This window comes from Syngnathoides biaculeatus, chromosome 22, assembly GCF_019802595.1.
Source record: "Syngnathoides biaculeatus isolate LvHL_M chromosome 22, ASM1980259v1, whole genome shotgun sequence".
NCBI lineage: Eukaryota > Metazoa > Chordata > Actinopteri > Syngnathiformes > Syngnathidae > Syngnathoides > Syngnathoides biaculeatus.
Window position 1 is genome coordinate 7,305,676 of NC_084661.1, and position 22,653 is coordinate 7,328,328.

Sequence of the window (22,653 nt, forward strand, 5' to 3'; positions counted from 1 at the left end):
ACTCCAGAAGAGGGGTGACTTATGCTAGTCTTGTGGAGTTTACACCATTGTCTGCTGACTTCGAACCATCACTGTGATGGCAGTAACCTGGCTGACCCTGTTCATCTCCAGCCTGCGTGTCCCTAGTGTTTTGGCTATCTTGTGCAGGACTGGGTTGTGCCGTGTATCAAAGCTAACTTGCATTCGGAGGGGATGTACTGCAAACTTTGTTTCAGGGACTCACAGAGTTGGCAGGCTCTGTCTGAGCTGTTCTCAAGTCTGAAGAGGGTTTCGTAAGAGTAATGGATCAGGAAGTTCAGTCGTGGTTGAGGGAGCCACATATCCACTCACATCACATTCTTTTCCACCGTGACTTCCCAGGTAGTCTCTCTGTCAGGCTTTGGACCACATCTTTGATGCCAACCTGCATCCAAGGCCAGTCGTCCCCTACTTATGCACTTCCTTGATCTCTTGGTACTTTAGGAGATTGATGGCCCAGTTAACTGTTCAAGTTGCATTCGATTCTCATCCAGTGTGAACCTGGGCTTTGGCCTAATAGACGTAAGGAACTGTTGAGTCTGTGGGCTTGAACACAAGCTCCACCTTCTTAGGCTCGTAGGCCAGGCTGATGAATATCAGTGGAAGCTTCAGAGTGTTTCTACACCGTGTTGTTTACCAATGAAGGCGGGCCAGCCAACTCCTGATGTAATTGTAGGCATTTGCATCCAGTTTGGAACCAGTCATAGGGTGATGTCACACAACTTCAGTAGCCACATTGGGCATTGGTACAAAGTGAGCTGGTAGAGCCAGCCTTGCCCACACCTTTTGTGAGCGGAGGATGTGACACCTGGCGCCATGTGCCTGACGGAGAGGTCTAATATACGTGTAGCTCATGCCAAAGCTTCACAATGGCTGCTTCACCAACACCGAGATCTTCTCACCCCTGACGGAGAAGATGTCACTTCTGATTGCTTTGTAGTTTGGTGTAAAAACTGCAGGTTTGATGTTATCACATTATTGCTTAAATTAATATGAGCCCCCCAACCCCACCCCACCCCCCAAAAAAATCACACACCAAAAATTTTGATTTGGAAAACGAAAAATAGCAATCATATGCTCTTTTTCACATTAGTAAACGGCAGCAAGCAAAATTCTTTTTTTATGTATGAGTGTTTCACAGTTCCCGCAAGTGGTACATTTTAGTTAATCTTGAAAAAAATAACTATCAATACAAGACAGATGGCTGCCAAGTTTCTACCATTTAGGTACACAGTTAGTCCCTCAATGGTGCAGTGGGGAAAACTAGTATAGGATAGATATATTGGTTAAAAATGTAATCTGCCCTAAAAATTGTAGTCACCTGAATTTATCTATACAGTACATCACTGCGGAAAGTGGAACACATCTTACCTTGTTAAATTGTATGAAGTGCCCATTTTCCTCCAACACAGTTTATTGAGGCTACTGCGTAACTGCAGATGCAGACCCCTTATTCTGTCTTTCAGGGTGGCCTCATTTAGTCAAGAATTGATTTGACAAGTCCAGTTCCTTTGGAAAAGGACATTTTGGGTGCCACAGAGTCTGAGGCGCGCTAAAGTGACAGTGCTGTCCATTTACCCCTTCGTGTTTGCAGAAGCTCTTGACTTGATTTGTCCGTGCTGTCCCCCAACAAAGCATTATTATTATTAGTAGTAGTACTAGCACTACTACTATTATAGCTTGCAAAGCTTGATGTCATTTCATATTACTGAAATATTGTCATCGACGGAAAGAAATGAGAGAACGTCTGAGTATTGGCGTGTCGAGACAATGAAGCTCAACTATAACAATTTACGCCCTCATAAACGGTGTTACTTAATTATAGTTTCATTTCAATTAAAAGATGGGGTACACATATAGAGTTTTTTTTTTTTAATGTGAGAGATTCCACTCGTGATGAGGAGAGAAAGCACAGTGCACCACACACACAGACAACTACAAATATTTTCTACCAAGCCAAATGTCTGTGTAGTAGTAGTAGTACTAGTAGTAGTAGAAATAAAAGGAAAAATAGAAGACTCGGCGGTTTCAAACTACTCCTTTCCACTTGTTTTGTGGTCCTGACTCGGGGGGGGGGGGGGGGTTGTATGGAAGACACCAACATAAACAGTTGCTACACGATCTCTTTGCATCAATCACTTCCTAATTGCCATTGCATGTCTCAATCACGGCGTCAGCATCTCGGAGGAACTCTGTGTTTAACAAACATGGACTTTTTCACTACCGTAATTTCTGGCCTACAAGCCGAGACTTTTTTCACATGCTTTCAACCCTGCAGTTTATGCGGTGATGTGGCAAATTTGTGCATTTTTTTCTAATGGCCAGAAGGGAGCACTTGAGCGGAAAAGGTAAGAATGAGAGTGGTGCTTATATGTGCCGAGGAAGTGACTTTTACCGGCCTTGTTAGCGCTGCACTACCGTTAGCACTGTGCTAGCATGTTGCTGCTGTGTTACTGGCCTGTCTCAGTGATATTTACCAGTAAGTTTTATTTTAACCAGCCCTGTTAGTGCTAGCACTAGCTTTAGCGCGGTGCTAGCGTCAGCGACACGCTAGTGTTGAATTCTATCTTTCTTTGTAAATATCTCATGTTTCAATGTAGGTTTCGATGTGGGCACTTGCGGCTTTACCATAGCTGCGGCGTATGTCTGTACCAAATGGTATTTCCTTTACAAATGTACTCGGTGAAGCTTGTAACCAGGTGCGCCCTGTAAGCCGGGAAATACATGACGTTTGGTAATATGTCAGTACTCCTTTGGCATTCAAATTGATCCAAAACTAATTGTGGAATAAAACAAAGCAAAAAAGGAGTTTCTTTGACCGCATCCTCGCCACGACGACATTGTTGCACTTTCTTCAATCAACGGGGTCGACTGATGAAAATGAGGCATTATAGAGAGCTTTTATTCCAAATTAAATGTCCCACCTGCTCAAAGCTGGTTAAAGCACAATATAAATCAACAAAAACATCAAGTCATGCACATAATCCTCACTCCCCTGCATCACAGATTTTATATTTTACACCTTTTCAAATCAGACGCCGCATCTTTGTGAACCAAAAATCATCTAATTTGGCCCCATGTTATATAGTGTACACACACATGCGCGGTAAACTCACGGTTCATAGAGCATGTGCTGGATCCTGGTACAGCATGGTACGGTGTTCAGATCTTGGATTTATTGTCCCTTAACATGTTTGTTCTGCTGTATTTGCAGACCTTTCACTGAACAAATCTATCAGCAGAGGACGCGCAAAGGTAAATAATCGCATCCTGGTGGGTTGGGGGAGGATTCCCTTCTGATCAAGTGGACCTCAAATTGGATTATTGATTATTAAACCACTTCCAGTGAGAATCTTCTTGGTGTTACACACTTCTGTAGAGTGACTGTTGCATAGTTGTTGGGGTTTTTTTTTCATGTAAATGTCATTTTATTCTCAAAGGTTAGCATGTGAAAAATATAAAAATTTATATTGTGAAAAATTAATGCCAGGATGCATTAACAGTACACCCTAACAAACTCAAGCATAATCCATTTGATCATGGAAGCAAAATATTTTTCTTATAAAAATGTCAAAATGAAGTAATCAAGACTGTGAAAATAAAACAAAATCTACAAACATATTTTTTGGTATTTGAGAATTCATTGTTGAGACTCCCAAATTTTAAAGGTGTCGTAAAGATCTCTGTTTTACAGTGGGCAAAAAAATTTGAAAAAATGGTTTGGAGTCACTTTTCTTTTTGCAGGAAGAGTTAAAAAAAAAAAAAGTTAGGATTGAGACAAATTTCCTATGCGTGAAAGCTGTTCTTTTGCCGGAGAGCAAGCATGTGATATATCCTCAAGATATGAAAGAATGCTCGTACGTTGACCCTTAACTACAGTGAACATATCCCTTCATGATTAATTGGACATATATATATGTAATAAATTTACCAAAATGACTGCTCTCTCTTTTCTTTGTATATATTATGAAATCAAGTTTATTAATGTCACACAAACCACCAAGTGTGATGATGGATTATTCTGATTTTTGTAGTGCAACGACTTTGTATTGTACATTTGCACTATATGTGCTATTATGTAAATTTTCATGTTATATCAGTGAATTGAAGACCTTCGATTGTCCATAGTTTTGAATATGAATAGTTGTTAGTACACTATTGACTGACAGCCAAATCCAGGGTGTATACTTCGCTTCTCTTGCTCCCACATTCAGAAGTATTGAAAATAACCTTTTGAAGAATAATTAAACCTTTTTTTTATAATGCCGTTTATCTTGACAGAGGGAACTGCATTTGAAACAGTGTTCTATTAAAAACCAAGGCATGAAGACAATCCAAAATGTTGCTTTTGTGAGAGTCACGTAACTGTTTTTATGTTTCTGAGGGTGGCTACAAATCTGACTACTCATCCCTGAGGAGTCTGGACTGATATTTCTGTGCTAGATGCTTGAAGAACATCACACAATTCATTTGCAACACTTTTTTTTTTGCTTCAGATGAAGTATAATTGATTTCATGCCACCAGTTCTCTATTGGATTATGGTCTGGGGATTAGGCTTGCCACTATATTATACATTCATTTTGTCAGTGTGGAACCAAGATACTGGTTGGTACACTCATTTGGGCTCTTGTTGAACTATCCTTTTCAAAGGCATTTATTTCTCAGCAGAAAGCAATTTGATATCTTCTGCTGTATTCAAACTGATCAATGATGATGTTAGTGTGGCAAACAGCCCCATATCATGATGTTTGCTTTCTTCACTGTCTTCACAGTGTTCAGTGGATTGGGGGTCAACCGAAAAACTGCCCAACAGTCATCAGCCTAGTGACATAAAAACAAACCGAACCTTAGGTGCCCCATTTTCACGCTGATTTTTACCACAGCTCACTGAACTGCACCTTCCACTAAACCATTCATTTCTATTGTGCGTTGTTGCAGCTGGTGATTAATTACCGCAATCATCATTATTATTATTTTTTTTTAATGTAAATCTTTTTTTTTTTATTTTGGGACACCCTTCGTACATGCACTGCTACTAGAACACAACTGTTAACCCCATTATGCATCACATGTATGCTATGGTAGCCTCACATAGAGTAAGAGTATTCCTTGTGCATGAGCTTTTTAGGACATATGCATCCTTATCAGGGGTTCTTAATTAATAATATTCATGCTGGTGGAATGGTCTTGGGATATAAAGGTTAAACATAATAAGGTTGAGTGTTCGTTGATGTAGAACCTAAATGGACTATAGAGAACCTCAGGACAAAGCCCACTAAAGCAAGTGGAAAGGCTTTGATGTGCCTGTGTGAGAGTTATTTGACTATGTGAGGCAAATTGTCTATATTAATCATCCAGAACGGCATTATGCTAACTGGTCACACAGAACTTGGAGGATTGGTGGGGGTCAGAGCGATCCCACTTAAAGAATGGTGAGAAAGGGAGGTAGGAGCATCTGCCTGAACGATCAGGGCGGAAGTGACAAAGGTCACTGTGTCCACTCAGTCACGACTTGCGCTTGCTCTGACCTGCAAGTAATACAAATCTCATTTCCTTCTCATGATCAAGATTGAGGAATTTAATGGGGTAGTATATTTATTGACTTGGAAATTCATCGGCGGCACGCTGGCACAGCTGTAGAGTTTTGGCCTCACAGTTCTGAGGGCAGGGGTTGAAATCCCGGACTTGCCTGTGTGGAGTTTGCATGCTCTCTCCGTGCCTGTGTGGGTTTTCTCTGGGTACGCTGGTTTCCGCCCACAGTCCAAAAACATCCATTAATTGGAGACTCTAAATTGCCCCTAGGTATGATTGTTTGAGTATTACTGTTGTCTGTTTCCATGTGGCTGGCTGGGTGGCAACCAGTTCAGGTTGTACCCCGCCTCCTGCCAAATGATAGTTGGGATTAGCTCCAGCATTGCCGTGACCCTTGTGAGGATAAGCGGCTCAGAAATTGGATGGGAAAATGTGGATAGATTAAACCTTCCGACACGCTTGATCCATCTGAATTACAAACAACCATTAGTACTAGCACTAGCTTATTAGAGTACAAAGCGTTTTGTTGCTTGCTTTAACACATATCATATTAAAAGTATGTGAACATACCTCAAGCAGTCCTTAAATGAACATTCTCACCCTAGCAGTGTTGACCACAACCGCACATTTTTCCACATTTTGGCCTCATAATATGTACGTGGCGCCATGTGTTGTTGATACCGTCTCCAAGCTCAAGCTAACAAGTTTGTCCAGTAGCGTTTGAGTTGACAAGGCAAAGCCCAGTAATTGTATAAGATGCGATGTGGTGGTATCGAAATAAAAGTAATTATCGTAGTAGTTTTACGTAGTGCAGTCGTGAAAGACCAAATTTCTTTTATCTGACCTGGGCATTACACTCTCAGACATGTCTGTCGCACAAGACTGACATTTAAAAAAATAATAATCTTGATTGCCACGTTTAAGAAAACAATATTCATTGCTGGTCAGATATTTACAGTACTATATCAAAAGACGTGCAACAAGGCTAAAAACAAACTAGCTTTTGGGTTCAAATAAACGAAACCCGATGGTGAATTATGTTACTACATTTACATAAAATGATTTCCTTCATTTGAATTTTTTGTTTTTTAAGCAGTTGGTGTATGTACAATTAAGAAAATAAGTATTTGAACACCCTGCGATATTGCAAGTTCTCCCACTTCGAAATCATGGAATGGTCTGAAATTTTCATTCTAGGTTCATGTCCACTGTGAGAGAGATAATGTATAAAGAAAACTCCAGAAATCACAATGTATGATTTTTTTTTTTTTTTTTTTTTTTTTTTTTTTTTTTTAACGATTGATTTGTGTGACACAGCTGCAAATAAGTATTTGAACACCTGAGAAAACCAATGTTAATATTTGGTACAGTAGCCTTTGTTTGCAGTTACAGAGGCCAAACCTTTCCTGTAGTTGTTCACCAGGTTTACACACACTGCAGGAGGGATTTTGGCCCACTCCTCTGCACAGATCTTCTCTCGATCAGACAGGTTTCTGGGCTGTCACTGAGAAACACGGAGTTTCAGCTCCCTCCATGATTTTCTATTGGGTTTAAGTCTGAGACTGGCTAGGGCACGCCAGAACTTTGATATGCTTCTTACGGAGCCACTCCTTGGTTTTCCTGGCTGTGTGCTTTGGGTGATTGTCATGTTGAAAGACCCAGCCGCGACCCGCCTTCAATGCTCTGACTAAGGGAAAGAGGTTATTCCCCAAAATCTCACAATACATGGCCGTGGTCATCCTCTCCTTAATACAGTGCAGTCGTCCTGTCCCATGTGCAGAAAAACACCCCCAAAGCATGATGCTACCATCCCCATGCTTCACAGTCGGGATGGTATTCTTGGGATGGAACTCATCATTCTTCTTCCTCCAAACACGGTTAGTGGAATGACTAAAAAGTTCCATTTTGGTCTCATCTAACCACAAAACTTTCTCTCTTGACTCCTCTGTATCATCCAAATGGTCATTGGCAAACTTAAGACAGGCCTTGACATGTGCTGGTTTAAGCAGGGGCACCTTCCGTGCCATCCCTGATTTCAAACCATGACGTCTTAGTGTATTACCTTGGAATTGGTGGTCCCAGCTCTTTTCAGGTCATCGACCAAGTCCTGTCATGTAGTCCTCATTGAGATAATCGTTGAGACCCCACGAGGTGATATCATGCATGGGGCTCCACTCTAATTGAGATTGACCATCAGGTTTAACTTCTTCCATTTTCTCATGATTGCTCCAACAAGAGACCTTTTTTCACCAAGCTGCTTGGCAATTTTTCTGTACCCCTTTCCAGCCATGTGGAGTTGTACAATTTTGGCTTTGGTGTCTTTGAACAGCTCTTTGGTCTTGGCCATGCTACAAGTATGTATGGGGTGGACAGGTGTCTTTATGCAGCTAACGACCTCACACAGGTGCATCTGATTGAGGATAATACATTGAGTGGAGGTGGACTTTTAAAGGCGGACTAACAGGTCCTTGAGGGTGAGAAGTCTAGCTGACAGGCAGGTGTTCAAATACTTATTTGCAGCTCTATCACACAAATAAATCATTAAAAAATAATACATTGTGATTTGTGGACTTTTCATTTTAGATTCTCTCTCTCACGGTGGACATGCACCTACGATGAAAGTTTCAGACCCCTTCATGATTTCTAAGTGGGAGAACTTGTAATATAGTAGGGTGTTCAAATACTTGTTTTTTTCATTGTACATATCCCAAAGAGCCACATCTGAATTGTGTCAAATTGTGGGCCGGCTTCATTGAATATTTGCTCGGGATGGCATTTTCTCTTGGAGCAACGTAACAGTGTGCTTCTTTGTATTATTTCATGCTTAATCGGATGAGCAACACTGACAGAACCTAAAATGCACTAACTAAACTTCATTTGACCCTCTCTAATTTTTTGCGTGAATTTCGAAAAGTTCAGCGTTTCAATACTTTTTGCACAAGTTGCTGTTCTCAAACAATGAGTTAATGAAAATTTGACAGACGTCTGATGCTTGAATCATCCATTAAATGTCCACGAGTCCTGACTTCAAGCCCTTTTTGTGACTCTCCCAGTCTCACTATATCTCTTTTGCCACCTGCGGATAACCTTCTAAGCTCACGTCACGATGGTGAACTATTGCTGTTCAGTTGTTAGGTGTTGTCATGTCAAATAATGAACAGCATGATGAAGAGGATCATTTAAATAGCACTTCGAATTGAAACAGAAAAGGTATTAGTCCATTCAGTAATAAACCATATGCTGACCACTTGAAAAAAAATCATTAAATGTACTTAATTTGAACATCTACATCAGTTGCACATGATTAAAACAATTAGTTAGATATAAATGAAATTGGGGTGCAGCTCTTTGTTTTAATTCCTCCCCCCCAAAAAAATAAAAAATCAGTAATCATGGCAAAATAAAACACCAATTGTGTGATCCACAGTATGAACTATAAATTTCCATTTTCCAACCAGTTTATCCTCACTATAGGGTCACGGGAGTGCTGGGGCCTATCCCAACGAACATTGGGCTAAAGGCGGACTACACCCTGGTTTGGTCGCCAGTCACAAAGCACATATTCACACCATCACTGAGCGGGATTTGATGTCATGCTGCTCGCACCCAAGTCAGCCGTGTGTACACTATTAGTGACCCGGACTGTAAATTGACGTGATTTATTTTTAAAAATTACACACGCCGAATACGTTAATTGCGGCATATTGTAACGCACTTTTGAAAAGATGTCCAATAATTGTGCACATCTGCCTAACATTGTGCCTTTAGCGCTCCCTTTTGGCCATTCGGGTAAGTGCAGCTTCAAAAGCCTTCACGAATTGCACAAAAGTATTTAACCCCCTTTCACTGACCTGGTGCACAGAGGAAGGACCATAATGGTGTTTGTCTGGTACAGCCAATCAACCCTATAAAAATATCTTGAGACGTACTATTTGTCCACAATGTCGGCCACAATCGTTCTTATGAGTGGACAGAATGTACAAAAAAGTACCACATGCAAATCCAAATCCGTGTTTCCTTAGGTAACAGAGTTGCCTTCATACAACAGAGACATTAAATGGAATATCCTACAAGTTAGATTGAAAAACAAAACAAAACAACACACATTAGAGTGAATCTGAAAAAGTATGAATAACTCTGCATGCCCTTTTGTCTGGGGTGACATTTTCTTGAGCTGCTACACAGACTAGTTCATCAGATGCATTTGGTGACCCCAAAGTGTCATAAGTGGGCCTACAGTCATTTTTTACAATGAAAAACAGTTTGACGCCAAACATAATGAAACCCGATGAAAATCGATTAGTGCGGCAGTAACCGAGCATGCCTTCTTGCGGCCTGTGCCAATGTAGCATGCAGCTCTCAAACTCATGCTGGGGATGTCCATAAACTGAGACGACCCACTTTAATGTCACTCTGAAAACAGAAGTCCAAAAAAAAAAAAAAAAAGCTCAACCTCAAGAGTCACATTAAATCGGAAGATGGAGCATTCTAGGGCGGAATCTTGTGAGAATTATTAGCATGAAGTGGAATAAGCCGTTTTTGTAATTATTCAATGCCGTTTTTATCCAACTTGAAGCTCGTGTACAAGCACATTGTCATACAGTACTAGAAAACATGTTATGCTACTAGTATGACACTTGTAATGCGTTATAGTTGTATAAGACCATCCAAGTGCCTTATTGGACTTAATTCTGAATATCGAGGATATTAAATATTCAAGAGCCTTTTCATAATGCGCTATTAGTACACACTGCTAGTGCATGACTACATACAACTACATTTTACCCTCGAGGCAAAACTGTGTACTAGTTGTTGACTTTGTTCTACTAGTAACTCCTAGTTACATTATACATATATAATAGTTAACATCTAGAACACTAGTAGTACTGGTAGCTCACAAATGTCAACGAGTTCGCAGTTTTGCCTCATTAATGTGCACTAGTATTATGTGGACTTCCTCTAGTGGTATGCTAAATAACTGCTACGTACACTTAAGGTGAGTTGAACATTTTTAAAATTTAAGAAATCTGCATTTTATCTTTAACAAGCTTGTTTGTAACCATGTATCTAACTGTGATCTTTGCATATTTTATGTACACTACACTTAAATGTAATCTTTATGTACATTTTGGGGGTATTTGCTAGCATTGAGGTTATCGTGCATATTGTTGCAGTTTGAAATATTATTCATTTTTTTTAAAGAATAAAACATTTTTAATGCCGTGTTTGTTGCATTGCATCTGTATGTCATGTAGAAGGCCACCATATCATACCTTGTTGACCTAATGACAAAAGTGCGCTTTTGAAATATTGCATTATAAAATAAGACAGATAAATGCATGTTCCGTAAAAAAAAATAATCTCAACATATGAATATGAAACAGTTGTATTCGAGTGTACCTTTTTCAAAATCTCAAACTAATAGTGTGCGCTACATGATCAAAGAGAGGGAAAGAAATCATGGGTTTTGCAAATAGTAATTGCTGAAATTCCCAAAAGCAACTGTAATTTAGTTCCCAGCATTCCAATAGATTACAATGACAATAATTTAGTAATGAAATGACATAATGCAGTTCTGTGCAATTAGTTGGTCTCCAGCAGGAGACAAAAAAAAAAAAAACCTCCTGTTGCCGGATATGAGGTGGATATTAAATAAATATTTTCCCCTAGAAAAAGCCACTCTGTCCACTGTCGTGTTTCATCGCGGCGTTTATGGTATCGAGAAAAGTTTATTCCAGTGACTTTTAGGGAATTGGAGGACTGACGCACCAGTGGGTGCGAGCTCGGCGTTTTTAGTGCGCTCCACGGACCACCCTGCCAGCCAGCCGTGACGTCGACGAGGGGGGAGGGTTCCACCCGCGCGCTTAAATACAGCCGCGACCCTCATTTCGCCAGACAGACGAGCACACCGGCCAAGAGAAAGCATCCCCAAAGTCTCCTCTTGCGCCATGATCAAGAAAATGTCCCCCTCGGAGAGCGACTTCGACATCCCGGCCAAGAACTGCTACCGGATGGTGATTCTGGGCTCCACCAAAGTGGGCAAAACGGCCATCGTGTCCCGCTTCCTCAACGGGAGATTCGACGAGCAGTACACGCCGACGATAGAAGATTTTCACCGGAAAGTGTACAGCATCAAGGGGGACGTTTACCAACTGGACATCTTGGATACGTCTGGCAACCATCCCTTCCCGGCCATGCGCAGGCTCTCCATCCTGACGGGTGAGCGTCCCTTTTACGCACGCATTCTTGTCATGACATTGTTGATTCTGCCTTAGCACAAATGCGCAAACAATGCACAAAACTAAAGTTGTCTTCTCCTCGCAGGCGACGTGTTCATCCTGGTCTTCAGCCTGGACAACAGAGACTCCTTCCACGAGGTCCAGCGCCTCAAGCGTCAAATCTATGAGACCAAGTCGTGCCTGAAAAACAAAATGAAGGAGAACCTCGACGTCCCTCTGGTCATCTGCGGCAACAAGGGCGACCGCGAGTTCTACCGCCAGGTGCAGCGCGACGAGATCGAGCAGCTGCTGGGAGGCGACGACAACCAGTGCGCCTATTTCGAGATCTCCGCCAAGCGCAACGAGAACGTGGACCGCATGTTCCACACGCTCTTCAGCCTGGCCAAGCTGCCCCACGAGATGAGCCCCGACCTGCACAGGAAGGTGTCCGTGCAGTACTGCGACATGCTGCACAGAAAGTCGCTGAAGAACAAGAAGATGAAGGACGTCGGGGAGGCCTACGGCATGGTCACGCCGTACGCGCGGAGGCCCAGCGTGCACAGCGACCTCATGTACATTAAGGAGAAAGCGGTCGGTGCGGGGCAGACCAAAGACAAAGAAAGGTGTGTCATCAGTTAAGACGAGTGACATTTAGATATATATACATAAAAAGAAAACAATTATCATTTTTTAAAAAGAGAACGAGAGTTGAAAAGTAGCCATGAATTGGGGCCTTTTTACTCCAGCTGGTGCGCGCGCACGTGGAGGTGCCGACGCAGAAGTGTCACCATGGATACGGAGCGGGTTAAAAAAAAAGACGGACAAGAAAAAGAACATGACCGACCCACCCACGACAGATTCAAAGAATGTTCGCTTGTTCTGTCCACCCCATGTGACTTGTCATCGCCATACTTTACGCGTGTTCGTTGTCATCAGAGACTCTGACAGCAGTGGACAAAAATCTTATGTCTTTGTTTTATAAGAACCACACTTGAATGTTCCTTTGCAATTAGCACTGTTTTTACGTATTGTATATTTATTGTAACTGTGACCTTTTTTTAAAATAAACCTGAATATAATAATAAAAAAAGAAGTATCTCTTGCATCCTTCAATTTTTTTTTTTTTTAGCTTTTAACGTCTTCGTAGTGTTGTTGACGATAGGAAATTGATTCTCAGGATCATCTGTAGAAAAATAACAAGCTATCAAGAAGACCATAACAGTAGTGGTTATTTGAAAACAAAAAATACACACTTTAGAATAGTAAAAGAAATACAAGTCCAAGTAAAAATGAAAATGTGACGATTAAGCACAAACATTAATTTTTACTATAAATTATATACGTACAGTACTTGTTTCAAGAACTAACATAAAACAAAAAAAGGCCATACAAAATATTTTCCTCCTAACTATACTAACTTATAGTGACGTTATACACTCTAAATCTTATTTTTGTCTTGTTTTGACTTGTAACTAATCTGACTACTGATCAGAGTGAAAATATTCTAATTATATCTTTAAGGGATGAGTCTTGAGTTTGATTAGTTTTATTTGAAGTGGAAACAAATATTTTTTTGCAGTGTTGTCTAAGAGCGAGCCCGTTTTGGCTCCACATTCATGCAAACAACCTGCTTTGCTAATGTTATGAATAGCGTAACAAAAATACTAAGTTCGCTGACAAAAGCAACTGCAAAAATACACTATTTTATTGCATATTAAACAGAGATTTGTTTTTAAACCCAGTAGCCACATGACCCAATGCTGATAACATTTTGATGTTCTGTGAAATAAGAAATTGGATGGATCATATCTTGCTTCTCTACTTCTGTTGATTTCCCCTACTTTACTGTAAATTTCCAAGATTTCAACCATCGAGATTTTAACCTTTGGTTGACTTTTTCTTCCTTTGTCTTTTTTTTTTTTTAAATTTGTGCCATCATCAGTGCAGTTTGGCAAAGTACAGATGTTATTATAGTGTTTTATGCACGACAAAAGTCAGCGCGAGAATGTGAAGTTACTGCTGTTTGTCGATAAGATGCCAAAGGCAACACAAAAAGCCTTTATTTGGGGTGGGAGGCCAGTGGGGGTGGGGGGCAAGAGATGAAAGCCACGAAGTAGCAGCCAAATATTTTTTAGATTACTTCCCCACACTCCTATTAGCCTCTACTATACTCTTATAAGTACTTTCTATACTTTAAAATCCCTATTAAATTCTTAATAATGTACAGTAGTACTGTACACTATTTACATTTTATGGCTTGTAGTATGTGTTAGTACTAATTAATACATGTTTTAATTCATTTTTCCTTTGCCTATTTTTTTCTTTTTTACAGGTTCAATGTTTTGGGCTAGGAAGTGTTTATTTTACTCTAAATCCCACAATATGGCAAACCATGCATAATATTAATATGGAGTGTACACCTAATAAAAGTACGTCAAGGAATATGGAAAAAATATAAGTAAAATTTGATGGCATGGGACCTTTAAGTAGGGCTAAAGAACAGAAACCTAAAAAAAAATCTACTGATATAATCAAGTATTTCTACTTAGTTATTTGTAACCATCGCTCCGTCCATCCATTTTTCTCTACCACGTCCTCGTTAAGATTATATAAGCCCAATATAGGACAACAAGCAAACTCCTCCCAAGTAGAGGGCCTGGGTTCAAGACCCTATGAACAACAAAACGAGATCTGAGACCAAATTTTTGGTTTTTCATCCCGGAGGGTGCGTTGAAAGCTGTGTGCTTTGTCTGGTCACACTTTGTTCTCATCATCCTCTGCAGCAATTCTGCATAGATGTGCCACCCTGGTCCAGTGTGACGCGCAAGTTTCTCCTTTCTTTCACCAATAAGCTTGTCCACAGTCTGTGTGTGCATGAGTGTGTGTGTGTGTGTGTGTGTCTGTGTGTGTGTGTGTGTGTGTGTGTGTGCGTTCGTTCACGTGTTCAGGAGCAAGACGGTGTGTCAGACCCACCGCAAATCAGTAACACTACGTGCTTGACTTCCTGTTACATGTATAATAAGTAAAGATAAACATGAATGCCAGGCCCTATCGTTTGTCTGATTTGCATTTGTTTCAAATAAAACATGCTGTGATAGGACTGTGGGAACATGGGAGAAGTGTTAGAATAGAAATATAACTGACACATTTTGGAAAATGTAAATCCTGGCTAATTCTTGAAAGAATGTGTTTCTGATCATTGAACAGTGGGGTCCCACTTCTGTTAAGGGATTTACACCACTGCAAATTTCAGCCACAGTAATGAAAATGAAACATAAATATGTATGGGATCTTCTTGTTGTAAAACTACCAAATACATCATCCTGATGTTGATAGTTTTGGCTTCATTTTTTTTTTTTTTTATGAATCCCGTCTTAAACAGCAAGCTATCTTCTTTTCGAAACCGGATAACTGACTGAAAACAAATGAACACCCAACACTAACACAGCATGATAATACTGTTTTGATCTACGCTGGAGGATATTGAATTAATTTAGCGATATATGTCTTATTGTTGCTGGAATTTGTAGCAGATAACGCATTCAGCCACCCACGACAATCTGCATTATTAGAGGATTAAAGTCACAACTTTGTTTTTGAGCCAGAAAACACCGACATTTGCAAAGCAACCATTTCTACGTAGAACTGTAATGAGAGCTGGGACTAGGTGGTCAGTCTGGGCACGTGCAATATGTCACACCAATGGTTGAACACATGGGTGTTGTTTTTTGTGCTTCCATGGTAACTACTGGCCTGGCATCATATCATGACATCATTGTTTGTTTTTGCAGCTTCATATGAACGTTGTCTGTATGTGAAGTTTGGAAAAAAAAAAACACAAAGCAAAATACTGACCTCATTTTGTCCATCTATCTATCTATCTATCTATCTATCTATCTATCTATCTATCTATCTATCTATCTATCCATCTATCCATCTATCTATCTATCATCTATCTATCTATCTATCTATCTATCTATCTATCTATCTATCTATCTATCTATCTATCTATCCATCCATCCATCCATCCATCCATCCATCCATCCATCCATCTATCCATCTATCCATCTATCCATCTATCTATCTATCTATCTATCTATCTATCTATCTATCTATCTATCTATCTATCTATCTATCTATCTATCTATCTATCTATCCAGTCTTGTTCCCTTCATATTTTGAGAATACAAACTATATTATTCTTGTTCTCCAATTCATTTTGTATTTTACTCTCATTCAATTGTACTTATTGGTTTTAACTGAAATTGGAAATAATCCTTGTTGTTTCATGAAGGATTCAAATAGCAACTCTGATTCGAAGCCAGAACACAGTTTAAAAAAAAAAAACATTTCAAAATGGCAGCCTTTTTATTTATTCGATGTAAGAATGGAGCAAAAACAGGATAACTATGTGTATGATGAGTCACAGTAACGCTAAAACCCAAGGATGCTGTGTTTGTGTTGGCATGGCAACGAGCAATTGCTGGCCTGACTCAACTTTATAAGTATATTGGTTTTTTTTTTTTTGCATGCTCATGTGAAGATTGTTGTCTATATGTGATTTACTTTAAAAACAAAAATGAATGTTTGTTATGATGGTTCTTTGGACATGTTTTATAGTTCGAATTTATTTTATTTGCAGTTGCTTTAATAAGTCATAGGCTTCCGGCCATGCTACCCTGAGAACGCCCGATCTCGTCAGATCTCGGAAGCTATGCAGGTTTGGCCATGGTTAGTACTTGGATGGGAGACCGCCTGGGAATCCCAGGTGCTGTAACCTTCTCTACCCGGCTAAAATGCTTAGGGGTTGCGTCAGGAAGTGCATATGGTGTAAAACTGTGCCAACCAAATATGCGTTCATCTGAGATGACACGCTGTGGCGGCCCCTAACGGGACAAGCCAAAAGGAAAAGAAGAAGCTGTAATAAGTCATAGCCACTCCCATGCATTTTATTTTGCAACTATGATTAAAGCTCATAAATTTACAAAGCATATATCATATACAATATCGCACAGCAGTGAGTTCATCCTCATTTTTTTGTAATTATTTCATTCGTTTTTTTATGGCATAAGTCACATGTCATTGGTGCTGTGTTGTCAAAATACCACGAGGATCAAGAATTTCTGTAAACATTAAGCATCCTGTTTTTGAACAATTGGTTTCTTCTGCAGAGAGAATTACATCTTAACGCGTGTGTCCAAATGTCATGTAGAGTCCTGGGAAAAAGCATGTGAACCCTTTGGATTTTATCACATTTCTACATAAATTAGTCATAAAATGTCATCTGATCTCCATCTAAAGCATAACAACAATCGGTCTCTTTAAACTAAGGCAACAAATAAGTATATGTGTTCATATTTTATTGAAAATGTGTACACATTCACAGGACAGGGATGAAAAATTGAGTGAAGTGTCTACAGTTGAGCTTCTTTTAGTAGCAATAATTTCAACCAAATGTTTCTTGTAGTTGTAGATCGAACATGCGCAACAATCGGGATAAATTTGTGACAATTTCCTGGGATGTCTGACTGTCTCTCTTGAGGTCATGCCACAGCATGTTAATCGAGTTGAGGTCAGAACTTTATACTGTATATAAACTGATGTAAATCTGGAAACATTTTTAAAGGTATCTTGAAAAGTTAATTTTTAAACCGTGTTTATAAATGGAGAAAGTTCAGTGCTGTTGCTTCTCCGTCATGTAACGATGACTGCAAAAGCCAAACGCAGAATGCTCAATGAGGCAAGAAAAAAAAAAAACAAGAACCCTGTAGTGTCAGCTGAAGGTTTCCAGGTGGCACTTGCCAGCACCTCAATTGACAAACCCTTGTTGCAACTATGGGGCATGGTGGAGGGAGCATCATGGTACGGTATACAGTCGGCGTGCTTTGCTCCCTCGGGCCCTGAACAGCTTGAAAATGAATTCACAAATTTATACAGATATTTTACAGAACAACTTGAGGCCATCAGTCCAACAGTTGAAGCTCAAAAAAAGAATATGATCCAAAGCACACAAAAAAAAAATCAACAACAAAATGAGTGTGGAAGAAGAAAACGTGTTCTTGAGTGACCCAGTCAAAGTCCTGACCTCAACCTGATTAAGATGTTGTGGTATAACCCCAAGAGAGCTTTTTAAACCAAAGATCCCAGGAATTTTGCTGAACTGCAGCATTTTTGTAAAGAGGGAAGGGCCAAAATTCATCTTGATTGTTGTTGTGCAACAAAGGTTTCACATAGTTGTTCCTCTACGATTACATGTTATTACTGTACTGCAAAGTATTCAAAGGATTCATGGAATCAGTCATCTCATAAAAAGAGAAATAACTCACAAGCCGCATTGAAAAAAATTGTTGCCAGACGAGGACATTGCACGGACACTTGGTTCTTAGCCCGGTGAACAATTAAATGTGTCCTTGTGGTGATTAAAGATTTAGCTGCAGATGGAGGCCGTATTTGTTTTCATCGTCTTACACAACCAGACTAGAGCAGGTGGGCCAAAGTGTCTCCCTCCAACAACATTTAAAAAAAAAAAAAAAGATCTGCTCTTATTGGCAAGAATTAATCTCCAGGTCAGTGTCTGTCTTAATCTGTAATGTGTTTATGCTGCAACCAAGCGTGACAATGCACTTAGACCTTGGCCAGACACTTCTGATGTAACTGATCCACCGGCATGATTGCACAGTGACATAATAACTGCAGCTTCGACTTAAATGGCTTTGTTAAAGCCAGGCTTAAACATTCAAATTCACTTGGGAGGTAAACATCTTTATGGAAATTGACTTCTTCAATGTGAATTTGTAAACTCGACACTAATTCCAAATGTACTTCATTTAAAATGTTCAAGCAATTTATAACGCAGAACTTACATGATGCAACACAGATGTGAAGCAGTCTAAACTCTGCTAAATATTACTTCAGCAATTCACTGGGAAACAAAATCAAGCATTTTTTATTTCACTGTATACTGAAAACAGGCTAATGTTCATTTTTCTTCCCTTTCTGTCAAGGAATAACATTTCAACATTTGTTGCTATGTTTTGATTTGGACTAGAACGTCCAGTGTTCATGGTGCTTTTGTGTGCCAGGAAATAAATCGTACAGATGTGTCTATCCTGCACATGATGTGTGGTGTGTACACACGCTCCAGAGCAATTGACTAACAAACTGATTTCCTTCCCTTCTGCATCTCATCATGGAGTTGAATCTGGTTAAGATTTAACCGAGCCACAGGAAGTCATTTACATTGACAGTCCTCCAATGTGGTTTTTTTTCTCTCTTAGTTTGGATCCAACTATTGTAATCATGCACTAAACTAGGAAATGGTTAATGGGCAGGGGCTTTGCTCAAGAGCACACGGGCCAATATTGCACTTTGCCTTTTGGAAACATGTATAAATAAAATACCATGTTTTGTGTGGTCAATAGACGACCATCCCTCCTGCACTTTTTTTTCCACAATGGAACTTATGTGGTTGAACATGATAGGTTTGACGAAGCTGCTCAAAGTCAAATCTTTGCATTTGGACAAAATAATTTTCCCATTGTAATTAATGGCAGTTAAAATCTTTAAAGGGAGGGTCGGGGGTGACTGGAAGCCCATGAAAATGTACTTTTAAATAGTTTATATGCAAATAGTTGGGTCTTCCCACCATCCGTGCATTTCCTTCGCCGCTTATCCTTACAAGAGTTGCGGGGAGTGCTGGAGCCTATCCCAGCTGTCAACAGGCAGGAGGCAAGGTAAACCCTGGACTGGTTGCCAGCCAATCGCAGGGCACATAGAGACAAACAGCTGCACTCACAATCACACCTTGGGGCAATTTAGAGTGTCCATTAAATGTTGCATATTTTCGGGATGTGGGAGGAAACCAGAGTGCCCAAAGGACACCCACGCAGGCGCGGGGAGAACATGCAGACTCCACACAGGCTGGTCAGGGATTGAACCCGGGACCTCAGAACTGTGAGGCCAACGCTTTCCAGTTGTTTTACCGTGCCACCCCTTCCCACCAATCAAATGTAAAATTAAACAACCAAATGAACTTTCTTATGTTATGTCGCAATTGTGCTGATTGCTCAGGGAAGTTAGTCAAAGCTGTGCCAGTGGCTTGTGATATAGCCATCCATCCATTTTCTTTGATGCTTATCCTCACAAGGGTCACAGGAGTGCTGGAGCCTAACCCAGCTGTCAATGGGCAGAACTGGTTGCCAGCCAATTGCTTGGGATACAGTAAATTTTGTTTCGACTTGTCCCGTTAGGGGTTGTCTTCTTAGATGAACGCTCATATTTGTTTGGCACAGTTTTTACGCCAGATGCCCTTCCTGACGCAATCCCTCTTGGGAGTGGGGGCCCCAGTGAGAAACGAACTCACGACCCCTTGTTTGCCATACCAGTGCTCTGACCACTGAGCTATGGGGCCCCTGCTGGTGATACAGTATACAAAAAAATAATACCCCAGGTGATCGTGGGCATGTGGTTGAGTACACCCTGAACTGGTCACCACCCAATCGGAGGACACAGACAACCATCCAACTTCACATTCACATTTATGGGCAATTTAGAGTCTCCATTTAACCTACTCTGCATGTTTTTGGGTTGTGGGAGGAAATCCAAATACTTGGAGATACCCCACGTAGGCACAGCGAGAACATGCACAATTGCACCGAGGAAGGCAATAGCCTGGATTTGGACCCTGGACCTCCAAAATGTTATGTGGATTTGCTAACCAGACAGCCACTGTGCCTCAATTACACTGGGGAACAATTTTGGGGGGAAAATTTGCAAAATTACACTAAGTTTTTTTCTAACACATTAAAAGAAAACATTCTCCACAGATTACCTTTCAATGTAAGCAAAATTCCTCTGATTTGCTGTAATGAAGAGTTCCCATCTGATTATGATTGGACTCATCTTCAGCTACGTGGCAACTTGATTGTGCGGAATCTATTGAGACAGTGCGCTGAGAGTTGTGTGCAGCTCCCAATAGGTCAGTAGTACCAATATCTGGAAAAAGAAAGCTAGTATAGTTGGAACTGAGAGGATTTTTACCATATCTTTTGCGAAAAAATGTGTTAAATAAACATTGTGGTCATGCCTGCTTCTTTCACATTTGATTCTATGTCAATACTAAACAAGTTTTATAAAGTATGGCCATATCCATTAAATATAATATTTGTCACATTTCTGTCAGTAAAGGGGGATCTATGTATAAAAACTTAACATGATAGAGAAAAACTGAGACTAGTTTTGGATTCCGTGCCTGAAAATGAGTTAAAAACAGCTGTCAGATGTAACGTACCAAAAATGGTGTTTCTCAGTGCTTTGTTGAACACCATATTTGCTGACATGCCTTGACTCAGATATGAATTTAAATTACATCCCATTCTTAATCCATAGGAAATTAAAATTATTAAACTTTTGGATGACTTTGGTCTCCTTTCTGAGTTACACTATCTTAAACTCTTCTCAAAATGCTTTCCATGAGGTTTGGGAGTCTGTTTGTGGAAATTTCTGAGCAGTTCTCCAGGAGCCCAATCGTCAGGTTACATCTCCAGACTGTTCCCACAAAGTTGGAAATTTCCAAAACATTATCCCCTGATGTTAATGGAAGGAACTCTGAATGCTTCAGCACCCCAAAAGATTTTGGACAGTCACTTTGCGGATTAGCCCTTCCCTTTTAAACATGTCTGCGCAGCAGTGCTCAAACCAAGGTCAAAAAAGACATGGATCGGATAATTTGGTATGGATGAACTTGACTGTCTTATACAGAGTCCTCCATTCAACCTGATGGAATACCTTTGGTTGGCTTTCTCATGGACAGCAAGCCAAGCCTTCTCCTCCAACATCACTGTGTGACCTCACAAATATACTCCACAATTCCCATGAACTCCCTAATAAACCTTATTGAAAGCCTTCCCACAAGAGTTGATGCTGTTCCAGCAGCACAGGGTAGATCAACATCATATTAAACCAGATGGATTTAAAATGGGATATCACTTCAAAGCATTTGTGAGTCAAGACAGGTGAAAGAATACCTTTGGCAATATAGTGTGCTTCCGTGTATAAATCATTTACTCATTAAAAATCAAATCAAAATCCAAAGCCTTTATTGTCATTATATGACTGTACATACAACGAGATAACAAGCTTCTGCACAAGGTGTTTGAACCACTAAAATAAAATAAAATCTTAACCATCTTAAATATGATGTGATAAATATCATCCCTGATCCTCAACTCCAGTTTCCTCCAGCATCCCAAAAATATGCATTAATAGGAGACTCTAAATTGCCCTTAGGTGTGATTGTGAGTGTGGATGGTCGTTTGTTTCTATGTACCCAGCGATTGGCTGGCAACCACTTCAGGGTGTACCCTGCCTCCTGCCCAAAGATGGCTGGGACAGGCTCTGGCGATCCCGCGTGCCTTGTGAGGATAAGCGGCTCAGATAATGGATGGATCGATATATAGGGCCTGTGGCATGTGTTCAATAATTGCCCCCCAAAAGGACAATTTCTTTTTGTAACACATTGTAACCACTCATCCATGACTGATGTAAATCTTTTCTATTTGACAGCAAGCAGAGGAGCAGCGATGATAAACAACAATGCACAATGTGTATGTGTGCGTGTGTGTGTGTGTATGCATTGCTTGTTAACAATGCTCCTCACAGGCCTTGAATCAAAGCAGAGACAAGACAGACACAAGTGTGAAGATGAAATTATGGGGCGACATAAGGCGCTTTCATCCAAGACCTCGCTGCGAGCGCAAGAGGGCCGCTGACGCACAACATCACAAAAGCAAAACAAACAGGCATGCTTCAGACATGTCAGGATCTCTTCATGGATTTGATGCACCGCAGCTGGGTGGTGTCACTCTCACTCGAAAACACTGCTTG

At 40.3% G+C, this 22,653-nt stretch overlaps 2 protein-coding genes, 1 non-coding gene and 1 pseudogene across 5 annotated transcripts in view; 3 read left to right on the top strand and 1 right to left on the bottom strand.

The window, feature by feature from the left end:
* pemt (phosphatidylethanolamine N-methyltransferase) overlaps positions 1–3,639 on the top strand; it is a 39,057-nt gene extending 35,418 nt beyond the window's left edge. For all 3 annotated transcript variants that reach the window (XM_061810397.1, XM_061810399.1, XM_061810398.1), the window contains one exon: positions 3,233–3,639. In XM_061810397.1, the coding sequence (XP_061666381.1) occupies positions 3,233–3,281 (49 nt within the window). In that variant the 3' untranslated portion in view covers positions 3,282–3,639. The remainder of the gene's footprint in view (positions 1–3,232) is intronic.
* A 7,706-nt stretch (positions 3,640–11,345) lies between these two features.
* LOC133495665 (dexamethasone-induced Ras-related protein 1-like) lies at positions 11,346–12,777 on the top strand. The gene is made up of 2 exons (XM_061810561.1): positions 11,346–11,770; positions 11,876–12,777. Exons 1-2 carry the CDS (start codon positions 11,500–11,502, stop codon positions 12,406–12,408), a joined length of 804 nt encoding a protein of 267 aa, XP_061666545.1. The 5' UTR covers positions 11,346–11,499; the 3' UTR covers positions 12,409–12,777.
* Positions 12,778–16,430: 3,653 nt separating this feature from the next.
* LOC133496123 (5S ribosomal RNA) lies at positions 16,431–16,549 on the top strand (annotated as a pseudogene).
* A 3,557-nt stretch (positions 16,550–20,106) lies between these two features.
* On the bottom strand, positions 20,107–20,179 carry trnaa-ggc (transfer RNA alanine (anticodon GGC)). Its single transcript has one exon. It is a non-coding gene; the product is annotated as a tRNA-Ala (tRNA).
* Between the last annotated feature and the right edge of the window lie 2,474 nt (positions 20,180–22,653).

Coding starts and splice junctions, on each gene's coding strand:
- LOC133495665 (XM_061810561.1), top strand. CDS start 11,500: ATGATCAAGAAAATGTCCCCCTCGGAGAGCGACTTCGACATCCCGGCC. Junction 11,771..11,875: donor CAGGCTCTCCATCCTGACGG/GTGAGCGTCCCT, acceptor TTCTCCTCGCAG/GCGACGTGTTCATCCTGGTC.